The 27,185-nt window shown below is 48.3% G+C and overlaps 1 protein-coding gene across 3 annotated transcripts in view; it reads right to left on the reverse strand.

Annotated features, from left to right (window-relative positions):
- Positions 1 to 27,185, reverse strand: part of KIAA1328 (KIAA1328 ortholog) — a 158,974-nt gene that overhangs the window by 92,267 nt on the left and 39,522 nt on the right. For all 3 annotated transcript variants that reach the window (XM_077284165.1, XM_077284181.1, XM_077284173.1), the window contains 2 exons: positions 25,824 to 25,921; positions 19,483 to 19,598 (listed from right to left, as the gene is read on the reverse strand). In XM_077284165.1, the coding sequence (XP_077140280.1) occupies positions 19,483 to 19,598; positions 25,824 to 25,921 (214 nt within the window). The remainder of the gene's footprint in view (positions 1 to 19,482; positions 19,599 to 25,823; positions 25,922 to 27,185) is intronic.

Here is a 27,185-nt window from a genome sequence, read left to right on the forward strand (position 1 = left end):
TCATATTCCGCCATGTGTGCATCTGTGAGGACTGGTCAGGAGGCGGAGGGTGAGGCGAGCGCGCCCTCTAGTGGCCGGATAAGGGCACGGCAGGCGACGAGACACTGCTTATACTGGGGGAATCACTAATGTGGGGGCTGTATACCCTCCATGGATGCACCCAAGGTTTACACCGTAAATTCATCTACATAAACCGGAGAAGCTCAAAATATAAAGAAAAAAAATGGACATAAATGGAGCTTTTGCATCAAGCTGGGAAACTTTATTACCACTTAGTTGTAGTTTTGCTGAATCTTTAGGGGGGGGGGGGGAAGAACCAAACTTAAAAGTGAACCAGTCTTCAAAACCGTGGTGTTAAACGGTCTGCTAGCGAGCTGGAAAGGCTAATAAATCACTGAGTGGGTGTGCAGCTTGCGCTGTCACTAGCGGGCTGGGCGCTGCTATACTCCGCCAGTCCCATAAAGAATGACTGGAGCAGCGGAGCACACAGTCCGGGCACACAGCCATCCAGAGGGGGCATTCCAGGGCTCCATTCTCAGGACTGAGGGTCCCAGCGGTCAGACCACCCTCTATGGATAACAGATACCACCCAAGTGTGCGAATAACCCTGGAACATTATGTAATCCTCTCACGTCAGGCAGCTCGCTCTGAGACTGCACAGGGGTCTAAGGGTCCAGCAATGGCTGCGCAGCAATCTGTGCTACAGTCCCTCTTCTTGGGGGTCCGACCCAGCAGGCGGTTTCTGTGACCGGCGAGCGTCATCGAGTCTGGTGCCCGTCACAGTTAGCTCACCAGCTAGGCCTCTTTCACACTTGCGTCAGTACGGGTCTGTCGCTATGCGTCGGGCCGACATACAGACGCACGTTGTGAAATTTGTGCCCGGCGTGGGCAGCGGATGCAGTTTTTCAACGCATCCGCTGCCCATTCTGAAGTCCGGGGAGGAGGGGGCGGAGTTTAGGACGCGCATGCGCAGTAGAAAATGGCGGACGCGATGGACAAAAAAAACACGTTCACTTGAATGTTTTTTTCGTGCCAACGGTCCGCCAAAACACGACGGATCCATTGCACGACGGACGCGACGTGTGGCCATCCATCGCGATCCATCGCTAATACAAGTCTATGGGAAAAAAACGCATCCTGCGAGCACATTTACAGGATCCGTTTTTTTTGCCAAAACGACGGATTGCGACAGATGCCAAACAACGCAAGTGTGAAAGTAGCCTTACTCTTCCTTTTTGTAGGTATGAACTACTGCATACCGGGGACACCCCCAAGCAAGACCTGCAGCATGCCGGGAACACACCACAAGCGCCTCCGTATACCGGGAACACACAAGCGCCTCCGTATACCGGGAACACACCACAGGCGCCTCCGTACACCGGGAACACACCACAAGCGCCTCCGTATACCGGGAACACACCACAAGCGCCTCCGTACACCGGGAACACACCACAGGCGCCTCCGTACACCGGGAACACACCACAGGCGCCTCCGTATACCGGGAACACACCACAAGCCCCGCCGTATACCGGGAACACACCACAAGCGCCTCCGTATACCGGGAACACACCACAAGCGCCTCCGTATACCGGGAACACACCACAAGCGCCTCCGTATACCGGGAACACACAAGCGCCTCCGTACACCGGGAATACACCACAAGCGCCTCCGTACACCGGGAACACACCACAGGCGCCTCCGTACACCGGGAACACACCACAGGCGCCTCCGTATACCGGGAACACACCACAAGCGCCTCCGTATACCGGGAACACACCACAAGCCCCGCCGTATACCGGGAACACACCACAAGCGCCTCCGTATACCGGGAACACACCACAAGCCCCTCCGTATACCGGGAACACCACAAGCCCCGCCGTATACCGGGAACACACCACAAGCCCCGCCGTATACCGGGAACACACCACAAGCGCCTCCGTATACCGGGAACACACCACAGGCGCCTCCGTACACCGGGAACACCACAAGCCCCGCCGTATACCGGGAACACACCACAGGCGCCTCAGTACACCGGGAACACACCACAGGCGCCTCCGTATACCGGGAACACACCACAAGCCCCGCTGTATATGGGGGACACAACACAAGCCCCGCTGTATATGGGGGACACACCACAAGCCCCGCTGTATAGGGGGGACACACCACAAGCCCCGCTGTATATGGGGGACACACCACAAGCCCCGCTGTATAGGGGGGACACACCACAAGCCCCGCTGTATATGGGGGATACACCACAAGCCCCGCTGTATATGAGGAACACACAAGCCCCGCTGTATAGGGGGGACACACCACAAGCCCCGCTGTATATGGGGGATACACCACAAGCCCCGCTGTATATGAGGAACACACAAGCCCCGCTGTATAGGGGGGACACACCACAAGCCCCGCTGTATAGGTGGGACACACCACAAGCCCCGCTGTATAGGGGGGGGGGACACCACAAGCCCCGCTGTATATGGGGGACACACCACAAGCCCCGCTGTATATGAGGAACACACAAGCCCCGCTGTATATGGGGGACACACCACAAGCCCCGCTGTATAGGGGGGACACACCACAAGCCCCGCTGTATAGGGGGGGGGACACCACAAGCCCCGCTGTATAGGGGGGACACACCCACAAGCCCCGCTGTATAGGGGGGACACACCCACAAGCCCCGCTGTATAGGGGGACACACCACAAGCCCCGCTGTATATGGGGGACACACCCACAAGCCCCGCTGTATATGGGGGACACACCACAAGCCCCGCTGTATATGGGGGACACACCACAAGCCCCACTTCTCATCTTTTGGGTTTGGCTCCTGTTCAGACCACTTAGTCCACGGGTGCACACACCGATGCCAGTTGCTCCGTATCAGCCAGTAGGTCGGTGCATTTCACGGCATCCCAATGAAAAATTCATAATGAAGTAATTAACTAGTAAATTATTGATGAAAAGTCATTTCTTTCTTTTTTTTTGCATTCATGAGATTGGTCCCATTAAAGATAAAGATCTCAGCGGGGAAGATGAGGGGGTCCTCGCCAGGGTGGGCACGCGTTTCCATACGGTGACACCTAAAGCTGGGAACAAGCGCTCAATTCATCTGAGGAAAGTGACACGACTCCTTAGTATTCATGGAAGTGTTTACTGTCACATTCCCTCCGGACGGAGCGGAGAGAGATGGACGCCGCTAATCTCCTCTCTACACCTGCAGAGTATTATAGTCAGAATGGCCCGGAGTCTCCGGCTGATACGAAACGGCGGGAACAATAATCCCCAGCTACATTTACATCTTAGACAGGAGTGAAGGATCTCGCTGGCAGGTGTCTGCCGTAATGAAGAGGGGGACGAGCCGTGCAGGTCTGGATGCGGCATTACACCACACATCTCCATATAAGCAGCTCTACACCCGGCCCAAGCCTTATACAGAGACAGCAGCGATAGGAGCAGACATTGCTCAGTCACAAAAGGGGAATAAATAAAATACATTTAAAAAAAAAAAAGCACCCCTTTATGACTCCCATCATTTCTTATACTCCAGAGTTGCATTCACAAAGCTGCTGCTAAAAGTAAACCTCTCTCAGCGTCAATCACCGATTACACCCCGCCTACTGGACTCCTGACTGCAAAAATAGCAGACATTCAAGGAAATAGATCCGCAGATTGTCTGGAATCTCTACTCAAAAAATAACGCACCTCAATCTGTTCATCTCCTCCTATAATAAATTTATATTTCCAATATCAAGACATTGCAAAAGTTCCATCCAGCGGAGACCTGCAGGGTAACTCGAGCGCCGCTGTGGATTAGTCACTTTTTGCTGTGGACGTCTCCACTCACATTGCAAAAGATGTGTGAAAAATATGCAATATTTCTGCAATGAAATCCACTGGAGTTGGATGAAATTTGAGGCTGGGGCCTTTTTCCCCCCCGTCTGTTGTATTATCAATAGTGATGAGGGAGCATGCTCGGGTGCAAACAGCGTGTCTTCGGCGTTCTCGAAAAATATGTTCGAGTCCCCGCGGCTCCACGTCTCGCCCAAGGGGCCAAGTGGAAAATACTGCGGCACGCGCTGCTGGTCGGATCCATTTTTACAGATCAGACTTGCACATGAAGCACAATAGGTGCGTTTAAAAAAACCCACACAGATGCCATATGGAGCCATCTGGGCCTCAAGTATTTTATGGATCCATTGCAATTAAAAAAGGAAAAAAAAAAAACCTGACATGCATAAAACCAATGCCATATGGATGAAAATAGTTCATATATTTCACTCTGGATGAAAAACAGATTTTACATAAGACTCCTGAACACGGCTAAGGCTACGTTCACATTTGCGTTGTGCGCCGCAGCGTCGGCACCGCAACGCACAACGCAAACAAAAACGCAGCAAAACGCATGCACAACGCTGCGTTTTGCGACGCATGCGTCCTTTTTTTGGTTGATTTTGGACGCAGCAAAAATGCAACTTGCTGCGTCCTCTGCGCCCGGACGCGTGCGCCGCAGTGACGCATGCGTCGCAAAACGCAAGTGCAACGCATGTCCATGCGCCCCCATGTTAAATATGGGGGCGCATGACGCATGCGGCGACGCTGCGGCGCCCGACGCTGCGGCGCAGACCGCAAATGTGAACGTAGACTTATAAGGCCCACAAGTAATGTGAACACGTACCGATAATATTTAAATGGTCAATGACAAAATCCACAACAGCGGAGCAGGTATTAAAAGAATGAAATAAAAAAAAAAAAAATATGTGTCTTCTACATGGGTCCACATTACAGCAATCTCCTGGTTGGCGATTATCCATTCAGTGGTGTCTCGCTCTGCTACTTGTAATACACTAGCTGCCCACTAGTGGGACCCAAGTTCCGGAATCTGCGCATACTGTTGGGGTGTGTGGGTGATGGCCCCCGATGTGGGGTGCAGACGGCTCGATCTGTATGAGCAGGATCTGCTCGGTTCCAATAACCCCACGGATGGGGAAGTGTGCGATCTGCGTAGACTGATCCTTGTTAGTCTGTGGCGTTTATCAGGAGGCATTTGCCATTCTCTAACTCTATGCAGAGTGCGCTGACTGTGATGGCCGCAGCGGTCACTGGAGTGGAACCTGGAGTAAATCTTTTCTATTACTGCGAGCAGATAACGCCGGCACACAGCACTTTAGCTCACGCTGCTCTGTGTGAGGGATGCCAAGTTCATTACACTATCCATCTCGGAGAGAGGCCGGCGGTGCGGCGGAGGCCGCGTGCCCATAAACTCCTGTGCCCATGCTGGGTTATTAAAGGCAGAATAAACCTAGATTTATAAAATGTGTTCACATCTCTTCCATTTACAGCGCAGGCAACAAGGAAGAGAAATAAAGAGAAGGAGAGGCCCCGACCACGAGCTGCCTGCCCCCACCGACGCCAGGCCCCAACACAGCGGGCAGCCTGCCCCGACCGACGCCAGGCCCCAACACAGCGGGCAGCCTGCCCCGACCGACGCCAGGCCCCAACACAGCGGGCAGCTTGCCCCGACCGACACCAGGCCCCAACACAGCGGGTAGCCTGCCCCGACCGACAGGCCCCGACAGAGAGCGGTCTGCCCCGACCGACACCAGGCCCCGACAGCGGGCAGCCTGCCCCGACCGACACAGGCCCCAACAGAGAGCGGCCTGCCCCGACCGACACAGGCCCCAACAGAGAGCGGCCTGCCCCGACCGACACAGGCCCCAACAGAGAGCGGCCTGCCCCGACCGACGCCAGGCCACGACAGCGGGTAGCCTGCCCCGACCGACGCCAGGCCACGACAGCGGGTAGCCTGCCCCGACCGACACCAGGCCCCGACACAGCGGGCAGCCTGCCCCGACCGACGCCAGGCCCCAACACAGCGGGCAGCCTGCCCCGACCGACGCCAGGCCCCAACACAGCGGGCAGCCTCCCCCGACCGACGCCAGGCCCCAACACAGCAGGCAGCCTGCCCCGACCGACGCCAGGCCCCAAAACAGCGGGTAGCCTGCCCCGACCGACACAGCGGGCAGCCTGCCCCGGCCGAAGGCCCCGACAGAGAGCGGCCTGCCCCGACCGACACCAGGCCCCGACAGCGGGCAGCCTGCCCCGACCAACACAGGCCCCAACAGAGAGCGGCCTGCCCCGACAGCGGGCAGCCTGCCCCAACCGACGCCAGGTCCCGGCACAGCAGGCAGCCTGCCCCACCCGAGACAGCGGGCAGCCTGCCCTGACCAACGCCAGACCCTGACAGTGGGCAGCCTGCCCAGACCAACGCCAGGTCCCGACAGTGGGCAGCCTGCCCAGACCAACGTCAGGTCCTGACACAGTGGGCAGCCTGCCCCGACCAACGCCAGGCCCAAACACAGCGGGCAGCCTGCCCCGACCAACGCCAGGCCCTGAAACACCGCCCCCTGACGAAGCCAACGCGAAACGCGCGTTGGGCTGTACTGTGTGACCATCCCGCATCTGCCACATGGGTAAGGAACCATACCTGGGGCTTCTTTATAACTATGGGTTAATTTATTAAAGGAGACACCCTCTACTAAGGATTATGAGACATGAGACATCTGTGATTACTAGGTCCTAGGTGGGTTCTGTTCCCCTTGATATTCTAAGGTAGGCACAAAGCACTTTACTACATATACTTAGCAGTATGTGGTAGGTCACACAGGTCTGGTACCGGTTGTTGCCTTGCTGAGCATGTTATAAATTGTAGAATATTTGATATATGATGTTATGAATTGATACTTGTCACAAATAAAATAGATTCTATTTTTATTTTATTTTGGACTCGAACGCCCCTTTTTTCTATGAGTTTAATGCCTGAAACAGCGGGCAGCCTGCCCCGACCAACGCCAGGCCCCGACAGTGGGCAGCCTGCCCTGACCAACGCCAGGCCCCGACACAGCGGGCAGCCTGCCCTGACCGACGCCAGGCCCTGTTAATGTTCTATAAGGCCATTATCACAAAAGGTTTACATGTAGAGGAGTAGTGAAGTACTGGAGCGTTTATCTCCCCGGTGCTGTTTAAAGGGGTTATCAACTTCTGGGGCTATAGAATATTTATTTGCATTTCTGCATTACAACATTTAAGGGTATAAAACTGTTTTTTGCAAAGTGGTTTCCCTAAAAATGCTGCAGTTTGGCTTTTTACAGGCCCTTTGTTTTCCTGTGCATACAATTTTGATGTGGTCATCGGTCTTTCACTGATCTGATTTATAAGAACTAGAAACCTGCCCACTGGACCGTCAGAACACGCTCACTGATGAATTCTCAGTTACCTCCTTCGGCAGTCAGCAGTACACAGTGCAATACAGAGGCTGTAGAAAGAACATGGAAACTTTAAGGGCACCAGATCCCACCTTGGGGCAAATTGCTACTAATTCATTTTAGCCTCAAACATACATTTACATTAATACAAATGGTGGACAACCCCTTCAAAGAGCACATACAAGTGAGGCCACAGTGACCAGCCCTGCAGGCTACCAGCACTAATGGTCGGCCCCATTAATCAGTGGCTGGTCTCATTGGGGGCATCACCAGAAAATGACTGTACAAACCAAGCACAGATGCTCGATGCACCCTTGTTGTGGCCAAACAGTATAATGCAAATTCCCACCTACTTGTTTTCAATCCATCTCCACCCAATGCTTCATTAATGGACGGCTTTGGCGTCTGGGAGGGGGGATAAGTGTAAAACTAGATGGGAGGGTGCACTGAACTGTTTTGGCCACGCTGAGCACCGGTGCTTGGTTTGAACAGTCATTGACAGACTACGGCCTTACGCTGCCCTTGTAAACATGGCGGCAATCAACTAACAAACAAGGATAAGTCGCGCCATACAGACATTTTTGGGTTTGCTTTTTTTAACGCAAGTATCCAGTCTATGTTTTTCATAGATGATACACATACACACAAAGGTCCATGGGGCCGGTCACATCTCTGTGGTATTTTGCAGATCAAGCGACCAAAAACCACAAACCCACAGACTGCAAAGGGAAGCCGTCTATGCGTCACCCAAGTGTTGCCCCGTTACCGTTTGATGGGAAGGAGAAGTTCGGATTGATTTTTTGGGGGGCACCAGCAAAATGGACACCGAAAAAAAATGTACGTATCATCCAATGGTGCAGGCAAGGCAGCTCGTATGGTGGTCCCGGGACCCCAAATGGATCCACCCCTGCCATGTGTGCCCTTACACCTCGTCTGCCCAGCTGTCTATCTCACTCTGGTCATTACGGCTGATTTACACGGACCAACTTCTGACCATAAAGAAGGCGCTGGTTTATGGCTCTGGTCACACACAGCTGCCTCTTCCTTCTGGGGCTGCCGTGAGCCCATGACCCGGCGGAGGACACATGTCCCGTGCGCTGTCTTCTCTCTGTCCCAGCCATCCAGGAGCCCCGGCCAGCAGATGTCAATTCTGAAGAGAGGCGCGTTCGTCCATCACCTGAAGTGACCGCGTTGATATTGATTGGACAAGCCCCTTTAGTCACACTGTTCCCCTAAAATACAGGATAGACCTGGGTGGGCCATGTATATGGCTACACCTAAATAAAATGGGAATGGTTGGTGATAACTTCCTGTTTGTGGCACATTAGTATATGGGAGGGAGGAAACTTTTCAAGACGGGTGGTGACCATGGCGGCCATTTTGAAGTCTGCCATTTTGGATCCAACTTTATTAGTGGCCCACCCAGGTGTATCCATATAAAGGGCCCACATTGTACAAAAGCTTGAGGGCAATTTGCCTTGAAATCCCATAGTATTCAGACTAGAGTGCCCCGTCCTGCAGCTCCAGGCGTTTGTACAAAACCCAAAACTAAAGTCAACACAGAACCAAGTCCAGTCCTCGTCTTCCAGCCGCTCGGCGCGCGCTTTTTTCTTTATGTCCTATTTAGGTCACGGCTTACCTTCATCTTCGGGATTACACAGGGGTTTATGGCGCTACCTTGAAAGATAAACAATAATAAAAGAAAATTCTAGAACCAGATCTCATCTAAAAAGGGAGCGGGGGCTGCGCCGTGCGAATTAGCGGGTGTGCATGAAATGGTTTTCTTAAGAAGAGCGGGCTTTGAGGAGTGGGGCGAGGAGCGAGATGTGATTATACAGGGCAGGACGAGCATCTTCAGACGCGGCTTTAAGCAGACATGAAAGCCTTCAGCTGCGGCTATATTACTTCATCTACAACCCCCCATTCCTCCAGTCACAGATACAGAAAGCTTCAAAAGAGCCTGGCAGCCGCAGCACGTCCACACGGTCCCCGCAGCACAGACAATGCGCCCATTAACTCATGGGATCCTGGAACAGCCCGCACAGCGATGGCCAGGGGCTGCCGGATTGTCAGACCCACCAGAGGCCAAGAGATGCACCAAATGCAACAATGGTGCCCAGATATACCATAAAAATGAGGCTAGGCTGCCCTCTACTGCCCACAGGCTGCAACTACGGGCGAGCAATGCTGAAGGTGCAGAAAACAAGGACCAGACCAAAACAGCAAAACATAAGTCACTATTGGTATTAATGATTGGTGCAAGCGTCACTCCTGATTACATGGTCAGAAATGAGAAATACTAAAACTGAACAGACTGATCACTATATAAAAGACTGTACATTTTATATATAAAACATACATCCACATATACATTTCTAACACCTTTGCACAGATATTTTAAATTTTTTTATTGTTCATTTAATATTAGAAATGTTATACTAAATCAACTTTCTAAATAGTCTTCAATGAAAATCCTGCTGTAAAGTCTGTGCAACTCCTTTGTATAACAGGCTGTCCTGCTGCTTAAGGCAGATGTAACAGAGCACTTCTTGGGATTGCTCCAACTCTCTGCTCTTCTCTTCCCAGCACCACTGACGGTCCCCTGACCGGGGGATTTCAGCCAGGATTTGAGAACGGCTACATTAAACAGGGCAGATATGGTGGAAAACAGACGGGTGGTGGGAAAATAAATAAAATAAAATCACAGATTCTGTGTAACAGTGTGCTGGGCTTAATATGGGGAACTAACACTCCTCAGTATCCTGGTCAGAAGAGACCATTTAAGGTCTCGAGAAGGATAAAATTCTGGACTCCCATACCTCACACCCAGCATGTATTACCGGCAAAGATTTAAAGAATACAAAATTGCTGAAATTTAGTGGCTAGATTGAAAAAAAAAACAAAAAAAACCAAAATTTTTTTCCTACCATGTCAAAAAAGGCGTCTACTATATAGCATAATTATCTCATAACTTTAAATTGATCCAATCTAGCCATTCCTCTTGAATGGTGTCCAGCATGCCACAAAAAAAAAAAAAAAATGACCAATGCTAGCATACGTGTGCGCATGCTCCTAGTCGTGCCATGTATTATATAGCACCCAAAAAACACAAGTTTCGACCAGATTGGGCCACATATTTAAAATTGGCTGATTTTCAGTAACACTGCGAGTTCTTGGGGTCAATCTACCTTGCCAATGACGCAGAATCAAAAAAAAAAAAAGTAGCTTTTTCATTATACAGATACAAAAATTGGACTAAAAAAAATGATCAAAAGAAGGAAAAAAAAAAAAGATGGCGTCACTAAAAAAATCCTCATGTCCTCCAAGAATTGTGCCAGTGCATTTAACATTTTCTTCCCCCCATGTTCGGCCCATTTACCCGGCCGAGTTTGCGACCCCTCCGTAATATGCCAAGGGACGCCTTATCACCAATATCTGGAGCATCAATTTCAGGACATTCCTTCCGGTTCGTCTCATTTTCCAGGATGGAGAAAATGTAAGAAAAGCTGAACAATTAGCGGCTTGGTGCGTGGCAGGACATCTGCAGGACTCGACTCTTAGAAGACAGAAATCACCACGTACATTTTCCCCAAGGGGCAGAAGTTAATCGTATGATAAAAGCTTCTTTTGAAGCAAAAAGACTTTTTCCCACCAATTACATGAACAACTTGGAAGAAAGTGGAGAGATGGGAAGGAAGGGACGCTGAAAAAAAGTTTCAAAACATATTACAAAAAAAGGAAATGAGACTGCACTCCGTTTCACAGTAGGTCCATCACGAATCTTTCAAGTCGTATTCTAAGCTGCAATCTTCAAAGTGGCACAATCCCCTTTGAAGCTTTGCTCCGAGCAACTTACACTGGGAGGTGCGGCGTGTGGACTTAACATTGCCAGCGAGTCACTTGTAAAGTCTGCAGTCGCCATGATAAAGCTGTGGGCCGAGCACCATGGAGGGCGACGGCGTGTGCACCCCGTACGAGGTCCGCTGCCGCTACTGCAGGACGCCATACTCCGCACCGCTCTGAAAACACCAGTCTGGAATGGTGAAAAGGACGTTATATGGGGACGTCAACCAGACCTCACTGGTGAAAGCACCTTGTGATAGTGGTGTCTGCGGTTCCCAAGATAAAGCCTTCAATACATGACCTTTTGTAAAAATATAAAAAATTAAGAAGGGGTTCTCTCATAAGGACAATGTTTAATTGCCTCACTATGGCACATGGACGCAATAGTGCCAGGATCCCACTCTCCAGAACGGAGCCGCTGTATACGAGCACCTTGTATTCTGGCGGACTCAAGTACAGACACTCGTCTAGATGGCGGCCATGTAATGCTTAACTTCCGCTGCAACCGAAACACCTGATGGCAAAAGGAATTCCCTAGAAAAGTGATGAGAGAGGGAAGCATTTATTTATTTATTTTAAAAGGGCTATTTCCATCAAGAAAAACATATGTTCTCAACAGGAATTTCTCGTAGTTTGTGTCCCACTGCTGCCAGCACTGAAAGCAGATCATCAGGCTGCAGCTGCCAATCAAGCCGTGACGCAAGACTGTTGTAAGCAGGAAGCGGCAGCACTGCACCGACCAATCAAGCCGTGACACAAGATATCGTAAGCAGGAAGCGGCAGCACTGCACCGACCAATCAAGCCGTGACACAAGATATCGTAAGCAGGAAGCGGCAGCACTGCACCGACCAATCAAGCCGTGACACAAGATATCGTAAGCAGGAAGCGGCAGCACTGCACCGACCAATCAAGCTGTGACGCAACATATCATAAGCAGGAAGCGGCAGCACTGCACCAACCAATCAAGCTGTGACGCAACATTCAGTATCATAAGCAGGAAGCGGCAGCACTGCACCGACCAATCAAGCCATGACGCAAGATATCGTAAGCAGTAAGCGGCAGCACTGCACCGACCAATCAAGCCGTGACATAAGATATCGTAAGCAGTAAGCGGCAGCGCTGAACCGACCAATCAAGCCGTGGCGCAAGATATCGTAAGCAGGAAGCGGCAGCACTGCACCGACCAATCAAGCCATGACGCAAGATATCGTAAGCAGGAAGCGGCAGCACTGCACCGACCAATCAAGCCGTGACATAAGATATCGTAAGCAGGAAGCGGCAGCACTGCACCGACCAATCAAGCTGTGACGCAAGATATCGTAAGCAGTAAGCGGCAGCGCTGAACCGACCAATCAAGCCGTGGCGCAAGATATCGTAAGCAGGAAGCGGCAGCACTGCACCGACCAATCAAGCCATGACGCAAGATATCGTAAGCAGTAAGCGGCAGCACTGCACCGACCAATCAAGCTGTGACGCAACATATCGTAAGCAGTAAGCGGCAGCACTGCACCGACCAATCAAGCTGTGACACAAGATATCGTAAGCAGGAAGCGGCAGCACTGCACCGACCAATCAAGCCGTGGCGCAAGATATCGTAAGCAGGAAGCGGCAGCACTGCACCGACCAATCAAGCCGTGGCGCAAGATATCGTAAGCAGGAAGCGGCAGCACTGCACCGACCAATCAAGCCATGACGCAAGATATCGTAAGCAGTAAGCGGCAGCACTGCACCGACCAATCAAGCTGTGACGCAACATATCGTAAGCAGTAAGCGGCAGCACTGCACCGACCAATCAAGCTGTGACACAAGATATCGTAAGCAGGAAGCGGCAGCACTGCACCGACCAATCAAGCCGTGGCGCAAGATATCGTAAGCAGGAAGCGGCAGCACTGCACCGACCAATCAAGCCATGACGCAAGATATCGTAAGCAGTAAGCGGCAGCACTGCACCGACCAATCAAGCTGTGACGCAACATATCGTAAGCAGTAAGCGGCAGCACTGCACCGACCAATCAAGCTGTGACACAAGATATCGTAAGCAGGAAGCGGCAGCACTGCACCGACCAATCAAGCCGTGGCGCAAGATATCGTAAGCAGGAAGCGGCAGCACTGCACCGACCAATCAAGCCGTGGCGCAAGATATCGTAAGCAGGAAGCGGCAGCGCTGCAACAGAGAACAGTGCCACCTATTGCCAGATCTGCCACTACCGCAGGTGTAGCGCACTAGCCTCATTCCCAAACTGTAACAGATCGAGAAGGGTTAAGGCACTCACACATTAGCCATCGGACAAACAATCCTTCGGCTGACAGCCAACTACCCGAACTCCATACACAGGTACACTCAGCCGTGCACACACCTGTGTTCTCTACCACAGCCTCATATATCTGTTCTAAAGTCCCCTACAACCTACATGTAATTAAGCATTATACTGGAGGAAACCCTTAGGGGAAACCTTACGATAGTGTATTTTCTCTTAAGTGCAAAAAAAATAAAACAAATAAAGGCAGCATTAGCAGACCTCTTCTGTCAATCTGTAGAAAAAAAATATATATATACTTCTTAGTTCAATCTGTTTTCAGAGGAGGAATGGCTGTGGATTTCTGCACCGCATATTTCCAGTCTAGCAATGTCTACTAGTGGGTCACGAGATGTCACCTTTCAGACAAGTCAGTTTGGAGAAAGTCGTGCCTGTATAAAGTAAAAAATGATGAGGGTCTCCCACTGATCTATGACCTAGGTAATAATATTTACACCCAAAAACTCCTTTAAAAGAAGGTTATTTTATTTCAAACTCAATTTTCTTGGTTATATTTTTGGGGGGACTTACTGGAAGGGTGTGACCAACCGTGGCCCAGCAGGTTCACTATAAATCACCCCCGAAAGTGGCAAATTCTAATTCACAGAACAGCTGCACAGGAGCCACAGATCGCCGCACACAATGCCAGGAGGCAGCTGGAGCGGTGTAAAGCCAGCAACACTGGAGAGGAGCAGAGACACTTTCATTTAGGAGTTGATAGAGGGACCATTAGACAGACATTTGGAGAACACGTCATGGCCAAATGAGTTGCGTCACCTGTAGGGTTCGGTGTCGCAGAATAATTGTTGTGCAGTTGGGTTTTCAAGGCAAAATCATTGGAAGTCTCATATCACCTTTTAAAGGACCAGACCTGGTTGTGTCGTGTTTACATGAATGGGGCTCGGTAAGGCAAATACAAAAAGGGAAATTACAGCCCGACTACTCTGGTGTATTATCTCCCGAAAGAACAAAAGGATCAGGGGAAATCAACAAGGCCAATCAATTAAATGGTAACGCAGATAAATGTAAGGCCAGAGGAAATAAAATGTATACTTATGTATTAAATGGTAAAACTCAAAGATTTGGGTGTATGGGCGGACGGGCATGGGTGACCAATGCCAGGCAGCTGCTGCGAAGAAATAAAATTCCGGGGTGCGTTAAAAGAGGCCTAGATGCGCATGAGGAGAACATAGTTTTGCCTCTATATAAGTCACTAGTGCTGCCACACAGAGTACAGTTTTGGGTTCTGGTGTATAAGGACATAGCTGAACTAGAGCGGGTGCTGAAAAAAGGGACCAAGGTTATTATGGGAAAGGGTGAACTGCAATATCAGGGCAAGTTATCAGACTTGGGGTTATTCGGTTTGGAAAATCGAAGACTGAGAGGCGATCTTATTACAATGTATGAAAATATGAGGACAGTACAGAGATTTGTAGAATGATAATTTTACACAGGTCTGCGAAGGTGACATATTGGCAACTTCTATGTCTAGGGAAAAGAAGGTTTAACCATAACCACAAATGATTCTTTACAGTATGAGCAGTGAGACTACAGATTCTTTACTGTATGAGCAGTGAGACTACAGATTCTTTACTGTAAGAGCAGTGAGACTACAGATTCTCTACTGTAAGAACAGTGAGAACACAGATTCTTTATTGCCAGAGCAGTGAGACTACAGATTCTTTACTGTAAGAGCAGTGAGATTACGGATTCTTTACTGTAAGAGCAGTGAGATTACGGATTCTTTACTGTAAGAGCAGTGAGATTACGGATTCTTTACTGTAAGAGCAGTGAGATTACGGATTCTTTACTGTAAGCAGTGAGACTACCGATTCTTTACTGTAAGAGCAGTGAGATTACGGATTATTTACTGTAAGAGCAGTGAGATTACGGATTTTACACTGTAAGAGCAGTGAGACTATGGAACTCTCTGCCACAAGAAAATCTTAATGGTCAATTCAATAGGTCAAGAAGGGCCTGGATGCCTTTCTTGAAAAATATATTACTACATGTTATGGGCACTAGCTTTTGTGATGAAGCGCTGATCCAGGTAACTAGTTTGATTGCCTCATGTGGAGTCGGGAAGGAATTTTTCCCCTAATATGGAACCCAATGAAGCAGATGCTAATGGCTTTTGCCTTCGCCATCAACAGGTTAGCGTATTGGTTGAATTCAATAGACTTGGGTCTACATTCAACCTTCAATCTAGGAAACGAAGGCTATGTGCACACTTTGCAGATTTGGCTGCGGATCCGCAGCAGCGTTCCATGCGGTTTACAGTACCATGTAAACCTATGGAGAACAAAATCCGAAGTGCACATGCTCCGGAAGATACCGGGCGGAAACGCTGCGGTGTATTTTCCGCAGCATGTCAATTCTTTGTGCGGATTCCGCACAACTTACACCTACACACAACAATTTACACCTACTCCTCAATAGGAATCCGCAGGTGTAAAACCGCAGGTGGAATCCGCCAAAATAACGCAGTGCGTTTTACCTGCAGATTTTTCAAAAACGGTGTGTAAAAATCCGCACACGAATCCGCAACATGGGCACAAAGCCTAAAGGAGAGCTGTTTAAAAGGAAGACACACTGAAATTGCATGAACCCTCTGATCGCAGCATGTCGGGCTTCTCCGACGTTACCTTTAGTCACTACAAGGCACTCACAGTCCATACACGCAGGCTCTGCTGTAACAGGAGTACCTCTTACATAAGGGTTCTTGACTCATGGCAGACATCGGGATCTTTATAGCATTTAATGACAATAGGTGTTTTGGTTGTAAGACAACCCTTAAAGGAATCATCCTGAACTCCCATACTGCATATTCCTAGCCGAGCACAATAGCGGGTTTTCCTACTCCGGTCGCAGTCAGAGCGTAGTGCAATCTGCTTCACGTATGGACGCAGGTAGGAGTACCACTGACAGCCGCTCATCCCCTCAGAGTACCAGTGGGGCAACGGGACGAGGGAGCCGTATATTACAGTATCAGCATCTGTCCTGATGGGATCCAAGGGATGCAGATTAGCATAAAATCTAATGATGTCAAATAAGCGTCTGTGAAATAGGGACTGCGTCGAGGCACCATTTCCGAAGCCTGACAGCGGCATCGCGGTTTAGAAATGCAAATGAAACCATTATGTTCAATAATTATATGAAAATATGAACAGTTCAGCATGTTTTCCAGCCCTGATGGCGGTTAATGGGATGTACGCTTATGTAAATAACTACTATTAAAGCTAATGCCAAAAAAACCCTAATAAATTCATAGTAAAGCTACTGATTTAGGAGGCTTTTAAACACCAGCAGTGCTCAGTTATTAGAAAGGAGTGCATTATTACGCTTAGACCTCATTACTGCGGCAAGTCAGCGAAACTCCATCAATTATTGGGCGATAATGAAAATGAGAATCATTCATCGTGGGGGGGGGGGGGAGGAGAGGAAAAAATGGATCCCTACTCAGTTTTCTTGAAAAAAAAAAAAATAAATGTTGGGGTACTGAAATACTCGAGGCTTGGTGGGGGAATGTAAGCGGCAGCATCTCTCTAGCGGCTCGCTGGCATCTGACACCTCAGGGTGTTACAGCTGGCATGATGGCGAAATCTGCATAGAAATCAGTGCGCTTAGCATCTGGGGTGAAAAATATACAGAGGAAAGCAATGGTGCTGGGATTGTATGATCACTTGTCTCTTGTAAAACGAAATGAGGGAAAAATAAATAAATAAAATTGTTTTTGGGAAAAGCCCATGTCGGGGAGGGTAAAAGTCCACACAGTGGCTCTTTCCAAAAATGCATTTACTTAAACCAGAGCTACGATAGGTCTCTTAAGCCCTCATATATACAGTACACTAAAGCTGTGAGTTATCACCTGTCGACAGTCTGATGTACGTGGGGGCGTCCCGAATCTTTCCCCATAGAGGAGGTTAGCGAAGAGAAAGGATCAGACCTAAAAATGCTATGTCAAGGGGGCCATAGCGGTCAGATGAACTTTACAACAGCTGTCTAATAAGTCGGTCACGTCTTTGCTATTAGCAAGTGTAGGTTTGTGCTAAGATTTATACCGGTATCACACATAGATTAATATATCAGGGAGGGAAAACTTTGCCAATAACTGAAAGCCCCACTTACATTTATGCAAAGTGGTGGAGAGAGAGACACAAAAATCTACAAAAAAAAGTTAGAAATTTGGAACAAAACAAAAAACTTGTTTTTTTTAAATCAGCATTTTGGAGTAACGTCTAACAAATTCCCCTCCTAGGATCCAAGCCGAGAAATAAAATTACAGCGCCGTTATAAACTTTACAAGAGCAGCATTGTGTGTGTGACACGCTAAGCAGGAGAACACAAAGGAGAACTGTCAGTGGCACACACAGATGCACAATAAAACATTGAGTAAATCTCTCCCCTTATCTGGTGTGCGCTGTGATTTTCATATGGCCCACACCTGTTACTTGCCACAGGTGAGTTTGAACGAGCATCATTCACTTCAAACAAAATGGATTACCCACAATTTTGGAAAGGTGCGAACAATTTTGTCCAGCCCATTTTGGGTTTGTGTGTGAAATTACCGTAGGTCCAATTTGCATTTTTTTTATTTTTTTTTTTTATCTGTTTTTTGTGGCGTTCCAAAACACACACAAAAGGAAATAAACATGCGTATAATAAAACAAATGTAACTGCAATAATTTTCTGGGAGAAATACGTCATTTTCTGAAACAATTTCAAGGGTGCCAACACTTTCGGCCATGACTGTGTAATATTACCATACACCAGCTGATATAAAGAACTTCCACAAATATAAACAATAAATGTAAAATCCAGCATTCTTGGAAGTTTGTTCTGCTGTTAAAGAAAGTCGAGTTACCCAAACAGTCAACGAGCAGGACAGCAGAATCTTGGTCTACCAGACACGCGATACCTTACGGATCACTGAGGTCTGACCGCTGGGACCTGCACCGATCGGCAGAACTAGGAATTCCAGCCCTGGCTGAACACTTTCCAATATTTAACAGCAGATTATAAGATCGACAGGCTCTCCTTCATTTTCTAGGTGATTAATGGAGCGGAGGTCAAGCATGTGCACTGCAGCTCCATTGTAACGGGGATAAAAGCTCCGATCGGTGCGGATTCCAGCAGTTGGACCCCCACAATCAACAAGTTAGGACCCATCTAGTGGATCGCCAATGCAGGAAAACACTGGTTCAAAGATTGCGAATACTCACCGTTTTGTGACAACTGAAGCCTCCCTTCGCTCACAGCCAATCTTCTACTTTGCACTGATGAGGAGCAAAAAGCCAGAAACAGCTACACACAAGTGTGGTCTTTTTTGGCTTTATATCAAGCAGCAAGGCTACTTAAAGGGTCAATGTATATCATCCTATAGTAAGAGCAACGGATACAATGAAAGTTTCCCTTTAATTTCCTGATTCTATATTACTATATAGGTGTATATTCCGAAAACAAAAATGATGAGTCCAATTCCCAAATATCACCCATCACTAACCAGCTAGTCAGAACCAGCATGTCAGGTGAGTCCATGGTCGACCGCACACACAGAACATGGCTAGAAGCATCGGCTTCCCAGGAAAGTGTCCTGTGATTTACAGTAAAACATTCCCAGGTCGCGGTCAGCCGTAATCGCTGCTATAAAGTGCCAGGAGCGCTGCAGGCCAGTCGCTGCCATGCTGGGCTGTGGACCTGCTGCGTAAGAGTTAATCAGATTAACACTTGGCAGCCTGCGGGCCTTATGTGAATGTACCCGAGAATCTGATTACAAGGAGGCAATGCAGAGCGATTCGGAGGCCGCTATCCTTATGGAAAGTGTTCCTGTTCAGCAGGCGGGAATGGGAAATTCATGTTGACAAATGTAGATTCCATAGAAGGGAAGCATGGAGGGAACAGCTGGAAAGCCGCTTCCAGCCGAACGCAGGCAGCATCCCATGCTGATAAGCCATGCTACTGAATGGAAACACATGCAGATTTATTCCTCTCCATAAATTAGTACAATTATAACTCCGAGCACAGTGAAAACGAGAACCGCTGGGTGTGGAGGGGAGGAAATGTACGAAGACAAAAAGGATATCTTCCCTCTCTGTAGCAATGAGGCTGTTCTGCTCCTCCAAGTGTCGAATCTTCTTCTCAAACGACTCGTGCTCCGTCTTTAATCGCTCCTCCGTCACCTCCTTCTCCTCACTCACCCTGTAAGGAGATGGGTCAGGTTAGAGAAGACCGGCACAAAAGGTGCAGAGACGACAAAGCAGATAACTGTGCAGACACTGAATACGTGATGATGGCGACAGTACAGAGCTGCAAAAAGTACATTACTGATCCTGAGTTACATCCTGTATTATACTCCAGAGCTGCACTCACTATTCTGCTGGTGCAGTCACTGTGTACATACATTACTGATCCTGAGTTACATCCTGTATTATACTCCAGAGCTGCACTCCCTGTGTTAGGGCCCATCTTTCAACACAATGAGGAGACAGTAGGTCAGAGGAAGGCTAAAAGCTCTGCACAGACAAGGAAGGCTCCCTGTCCGGGTGATGCCACTAATCCACCCTACATGGCACTGTCCCGTGAGAAGGACGGCTGCGCCTGCAGTGTAGTAGGAGTGTGCTCTGCCGTACTGTTTCTCTAGAGAGTACTGGCACGGACACTGTGCTCTAGCAGGGATAGGCTGACTGATCATGTCTAGTAAAGCGAGGAAGGGGACTTGAACTCTAGTGCCAGTTATTGGATTTAGCAAGCCGAAAAGTCAATATCGACCATTTAAAACGAGCCTTGCCACAGGATGACTTTGAAACACCGTGTCTGCAAATAGGATGAAAGCAAAACCAAAATTTCTGATTGTTGCTCCTCTTCTGTGCAAAGCATGAGAGGCCTCTGACTGGTATCTAAGGGGTAACATTTCTCCTTGTCGATAGTGACACGCCTGGCTCCTTACACTGGCAATGCCACTCTAGACAAGGAGAAAATTACTCCTTAGATATCAGTCAGAAGCCTCTCATACAGCTAAACATAATCTTATGCTTTACACTGAGGAGGGACAAGGACCTGGAACAGGATGATGAAGTTATTGCTCCTTATCCGATTATGGTAAGTAACTCATGAACAAGCCACCGAAAAAAAAAATCCAAATTGCGCCCTCTCCCATTATAGACAGAATAAAAAAAAAGCATTTATTACATACTCATAATTATAGCTGTACATCACTTCCATGTGAGAAATTGTATAATTTAAAGGGGTTGTCATCTATTACAAAATACCGATCCCGGGCGCAGTTTGTTATAAAAAAAACAAACAACGCTTCACTATTTTTCCCCAAAATTCAGAGTCACATCTCCGCTGCTGCTCTGTTATAGTCCGCATGGCTGGGGACACGTCGATAGTGCTGCAGCAGATAAGTGGCCGCAGTGGCTTTGAGCGGGGCGATACTTCTACTCGGGCAGAGCTGCTGAGCTCAGTGACTGCCAACGGGACGGCAGCGTTACCGCATAGATCAGATACAGGGGGCAGCAGACTCTGCGTTGGACCTGGGGAGGGTGAGAAAACAGTTGTCGGTATGCTATAGAAAAAAAACAAAACATGCAGAATCTGGTACAGCAGTGTGTGTGTGTGTGTCCTGCATTCTCTAAAAGAGCGAAACAAGACTCATAGGGAGCACAGAGCACTTCACTAAACACCAGCGCAGCAATGCCAGATGTAAAATGCATCATACAGAATTTGTGCATGTATATCTGTTCAGCATCCTCCGTTTGCAGACCCCCAGTGTCAGTCGCTCATCAGTGGACCACCACCCTGCTCCTCCCCTATCGCATTAGACGGTATGAACCTTCTTTAAGGTTCTATCAGGGGGTTAAATACACATTTTTCCTACTACAACAAAGCTCCAAAGCTGAAAGTATAACAAAAAAAATACCCGGAACAAAAATTGGCATCAGGCTTTGTAGTCCGGACCGTGCCTCCTAAAGTGGACCTGTCACCAGGTGATTAGTGCGATCGTACAAGACCGGGTCTAATTTTGTTCCTCCCCCACCACCACCAGAGACAGCACCCCTCTTCCCTGTTGGCTGGGTTTGGTACTGCACCTGAGCAACACTGAACTGAGCATCTCTGTTCTTTTGCGCATACATTTGGCATTGTGGCACAAGACCGGTGGGTGACAAGGGGCTGAGGGCAGAACTGGGGCACCAGTCAGAGAATTACCCAGGTCAGGGCCTTGCCAGATCCGCTGCATCTGTGCCCCATTGTGCAAGCATGCAAAGACTGGAAAAGACAGTAACTCCCAGCAAACGTATCCTACTGGTTCCATCCCCAGAGCTGGTGTTCGTGCATCTGCGCAGCTAGCAGTGAAGAGGTTAAGGATTGCGTCTGCACGACACGCTTCCTGGCAGCACCTGGCGCCTCGCACAGGAGAAGGGCATCTGAATGCTAAAGCCTCGCACAAAGCAATGAGTCCTTTATGGAATTCGCATGTCACTTAATGGTGCATTTTATTGCTAACTAAATATTAAGCGCGGAATTAATAGCGTGAGAGATGGCCGCGCCGCACAATCTATTGCGCTGTAGATGCTCCGCCGAACTCCCTCGTCTAAATGAGATCATTTCGGCTGCGCCTCTCTGTAGCCAACATGGAAGCACATAACTCAGGGAGCGTATTAAGCAGGGTTATCCATCACGGCCGCTACCTCTCGCCACCTGTTCCAGCAAAGCGCGCGCGAAAAAGATCAATTATGTGCTAAATATGGGCACGAAAGAGCAACCCGTCTTACTCTTCTGACAGCCCAATATTAGGAACCTAATGTGTTATTTGACATCTTTGCCCAGATCTAGGTCATCGTTATGCTCCTGGGGTCCAGACAATCTTTCACAGGACGCTGGTCACAGGAGAACCTGAGAGGACAAACGGAAAACTTTCAGTCTACAACTTGTGGCACTATAAAAGCTACGCCGCCCTCCGTCATGATGCAGGATCTAAGTCCATCTGCCATAATATTAACCACATGCTAATATTGTGCAGTTCCCCCATCGTACCACGATAGCAGCTCCTACTAGAAATTAATCGATTCACATGACCCAGTAAGCCGTCCACGTCAGTAATCTGTGGTCGCTGGAGGGCTGCCTGGAAAACCACCATTTACCTAATGGCAGCCGAGGCTTGAGAGGCAGTTCTCAGGGATCCCATTCAGTAGCCCCAAATTACCGAAGGGGCCGATGGATCGAGTCCTGCAAATTGATTTGCACCAAAACAATCTGTCACTCACTGTGGCATGGACTCCATGAGATTATGAAAGTGTCCTGCGGTATCGACACTAATCCGTCCTCGGCAGATCCTCTATAATCTGCCCATTGCCTTTTATGGCCTCCATACCTTTGAATGGATTTCTAGCTCATCCCACAGATAATTGATCGGACTGAGTTTTGGAGAACGTGGAGACAAGTCATCACTTTGATCTTAGTCTCGTTCCTCACACCGTTCCTGCAGTGTGGCAGAGGTGTAACCCTGCTGGAAAAAGGCCCTGCCATTAGGGAATCCCACTGGTATGAAGAGGGTACTTGGTCTGTACATCGATTAGGTGGGTGGTATAGGTGACATCCACATGATGCCAGGACACATGGTTCCCCAGCAGAACAGCCCTCCACTTGTCTGCTGCTTGTAGAGCCTCCTGGTGCCATCTCTTCCCCAGATAAGTGATGTATGCACTTGCCCGACCACATGATGCCAGGACACAAGGCTTCCCCCGAAGGACATTGCCCCATTACACCGCCTGCACCGGACGGTCTTCTTCCTATAGAGCCTCCTGGTGCCATCTCTTCCCCCGATAAGTGATGTATGCACCTGCCCGACCACACGATGCCAGGACACAAGGCTTCCCCGAAGGACATTGCCCATCACACCGCCTCCACCGGACGGTCTTCTTCCTATAGAGCCTCCTGGCGCCATCTCTTCCCCAGATAAGTAATATATGCACTCGGCTATCCACATGACAAAAAAAAAAATTAATAAATTACGATTGATGAGATCTTATTGTCTTTTTCCATGGTTCCTTGGTCAGGCATGGATGCCCCTCAGCTCTTGTGGGCACTTCTGGTGGTGGCCCACGATCACCATGGGCCGTGGTACACAATCCTAAATCCAGAAAGCTGCAATACTCTGCGTGTCCTGACATTTATATTATAGCCACTAGCTATTTTTTCAGGAAACTGTGCTGTAGTAGATCCTTTGTAGGATCAGTTGGCGCGGCTTTGCTCCACATGTACTTCAATGAGCCGTTGTCCTTCCCCGGATCACTTTGGGTACAGTTCTAGACACATGCAGCTAAAAGTCTATCTAAATATCAAGGAAGGATGAAGCATCACTTTGAAGTGACAGCCCCTATTATTCAGGTAGGAATCTGCATAATTTGCACATGAAATTTACATAATGAAAAACTCTAAACCCGGAATCTTTCGCGCAACTCTACGTTCTCAGCGGAGGATGGTGAAGCCTCTCAATGCCGGCATTAAAGCAATGTCGCCCTTAGATAAGAGCAGGGAGCTGGGGCTAACGACTGGAGAGGCTCGGTTTCCGCTGTGGGAGGGCAACAGCTAATTTATCTGATGACCCCGGGGGGCAATGAGAGGTAAATATATTCTCGGCAGCACAGAGTTCACCAGGATCTTAATAAACCTCCCCTGCACCCAAATCACAATACAGGGAGGAGGGAGAGGAGCCGGCAATCATTACCGTGCATCTGCATAAAAGGCCGACGATCATGACATCTCGTCTGACATCAAGAGACGCCAGAAACAACGGACGACCAGATCAATATCACCCACCGCCATATAGTGATATAGCGACAGCCCGTTCTTGCCTCCTCAAGCCTTACATAAATCGTACGTAGCTGCCACCGCTGATCGTGGCCACCAGTCACCGGCTGCGCAGCTTGTCCCACTCCAGCAGCCTTCAACATGTCGCTCCTCAGCTGCTAAAAAACTAAAACTCCCAGCATTCTCTCAACCTATATGCACATTACAGGTGATCGATGGGAGTCACATTTAGTACAGAAGAATGCTCGGCCATAACTGCAGCTCAAAACAAATATGCAGGTCACCCTGTCTGAAAATACAGCCCTTTTACAGATTGCTTCTTATTTACAAGCCGAGGCTTCCAGCTCCTCACCTGCTGATCACAAACCCATCTGTGGCAGATATCTATAGACCCGATGCAACCGGCCCGCCTCCCCCGTGCAATCGGTAACTATCCATCAGATGAACATATAGTTGGGGAATCTGGGTGCTAGGCCTTCAGCTGGTCACAAGACCAGGGATCGCAAAGTCACTTGTGTAAATGGCGCGGTACTGAACATGTGTAACGGTCACTTTTCTGGACAGCTAGAAGCCCAATGTCACACATGCTCAGTACTGCTCCAGTCATGCATACTTTCATGTGATCGGTGGGGGTCTCAGCAGCCAGATATCCCGCCATCTATCCTGTAGACAGGTTATATGTTGTTTATGGGCCAACTACAATTTTGGGCACATCTCTGTGCTTCATTTTGATTAGTAATATGACTAGATAAGTTAATTTAAAAAAAAAAAAAAAAAAAAAAAAAACACACACACCAGCATCAAGCGACTTGAGAGAGAATCCATTAGTTACTTATGCAAAAGAGGCAGAGCCATCTAGTAATGAAGACGACAGGGATTTCCAATATAGGATTTGTGTCAGGTAGTTTCCAGCCTTGGTTGGTGGCCTAAAGGGGTTGCCATTTTTTTATTTTCTTTACTTAAAAACAAGTTTATTTTTTTGCAGCTAAAAATCAGTTTTGCTGTGGAGTTTAATCACTTTTGCACAGCTTGCCTTCTATAGTCTCTATTCTGCGCCATTTATTGCTGGCTGTCGAATGAGTTAAAAGTTGGACAACTCCTTTTCGATGGTGGGGCCAGTGACACCAGCGTTGATTGGATGCCAGAGTCACGTCACAACCACCGCACGAGGGCCCCGGGGAGAACAAGTGCCGACACCGCGGGAACGGTCCCGGCACAGGAGGAGAGTATTGTTTTCTTCATTTTATAGGGACAAGAATGGAGTATGAGGAGGGGTTGTCCTAGTAATGGGCAAACCCTTTAACTGAAAATTCGTCATGCATGCTCGAATGAAGGGGGGAAGTTTATCTAAGAGGTTTGTAGACTTATTTTTACATCCTTCTGAGTTTCCCATTTAAACAGGTATGAGGATCCATGATCATATTCCGCACATTGGTTTGTTGCCGTGCTTCAGATTCTCATGAATGGAAAACATAAAAGGAATTCTCATCGTCATCACTGTGGGGCCATTGCATCCCCCATCTCCATCTGATATAACTGGGCTGGTTGACCCTTGTACCCTGGAACGCTGTGTAACATCTGTGAGATCAGGCGGTAGAGGGGACGTCTCACCTCGCAAGCTCTTTGATTAGGTTTGCAATTCGTCTCTTGTCTTCTGGACACAAATCCTTCAAAGATGCACTTCTTATCCCGGCTTCTGGCTGCACCACCTAGGAAGAGAGGAGGTGAGAGGACAATCATCAGCGAAGCTGCAGGTCACCTGAATGAGGGAGGAAACATAGGACAGCGGAGGTGATCCTCCAGGATAAAAACTGCCATGAGAGACTGCAAGAAGGTGGCTAAAGAAGCCTCAGAGTCGGCTGGAATATCAGCTCCACACCTGGCAGCTCTAAAACACTAAAACAGACCACAAGGCTCCATGGATTGAACAGGCATTCCTAAAATTATCACAAGATAAGATTATCCTTCTGTTTCAGTTTGTAAAAAGGTGAAAAGAAAAAAAAAAAAAGTATATAATATATACTTTTACATATTGAAAGTACATATATATATACTATATATGTGTGTCTAATAAAAAACAAACCCAAAAAAAAAAAAAAAATTATTATATATATATATATATAATAATTTTTTTTTTTTTTTTTGGGTTTGTTTTTTATTAGACACACACACACACATAGACCAAAAGTTTGGACACGCTGCTTGGATTCTTCAAGGTAGCCACCTTTTGCTTTGCACACTCTTGGCATTCTCTTGATGAGCTTCAAGAGGTAGTCACCGGGAATGGTTTTCACTTCCCATGTGTGCCCTGTCAGGTTTAATGAGTGGGATTTCTTGCCTTATAAATGGGGTTGGGACCATCAGTTATGTTGAGCAGAAGTCTGGTGGATACACAGCTGATATTCCTACTGAACAGACTGTTAGAATTTGTATTATGGCAAGAAAAAAGCAGCCAAGTAAAGAAAAACGAGTGGCTATCATTACTTTAAGAAATGAAGGTCAGTCAGTCCGAAAAATTGGGAAAACTTTGAAAGTGTCCCCAAGTGCAGTGGCAAAAACCATCAAGCGCTACAAAGAAACTGGCTCACATGAGGACAGCCCCAGGAAAGGAAGACCAAGAGTCACCTCTGCTTCTGAGGATAAGTTTATTAGAGTCACCAGCCTCAGAAAATGCAGGTTAAAAGCAGCTCAGATTAGAGACCAGGTCAATGCCACACAGAGTATTAGGGTCCCTTTCCACTTGCGAGATAAAAAACGGTCCGTAATCTGGACCGAAAAAACGGATGGAACGTATGCGATTGTCATGCGAGTGTCATGCGAGTGTTATGCGAGTGCCATGCGATTTTTTAATCGCACCATCCGTATGACATCAGTATGACATCCGTATTGCTGTCCGATTTTTACGCACCAGTGTCCTTTGAAAAGCCGGCAATTCAGCGCCATGTACAGTAAAATCACACTGACAGGTTAGAA

The sequence above is a fragment of the Ranitomeya variabilis genome, chromosome 1, assembly GCF_051348905.1.
Source record: "Ranitomeya variabilis isolate aRanVar5 chromosome 1, aRanVar5.hap1, whole genome shotgun sequence".
Taxonomy (NCBI): domain Eukaryota; kingdom Metazoa; phylum Chordata; class Amphibia; order Anura; family Dendrobatidae; genus Ranitomeya; species Ranitomeya variabilis.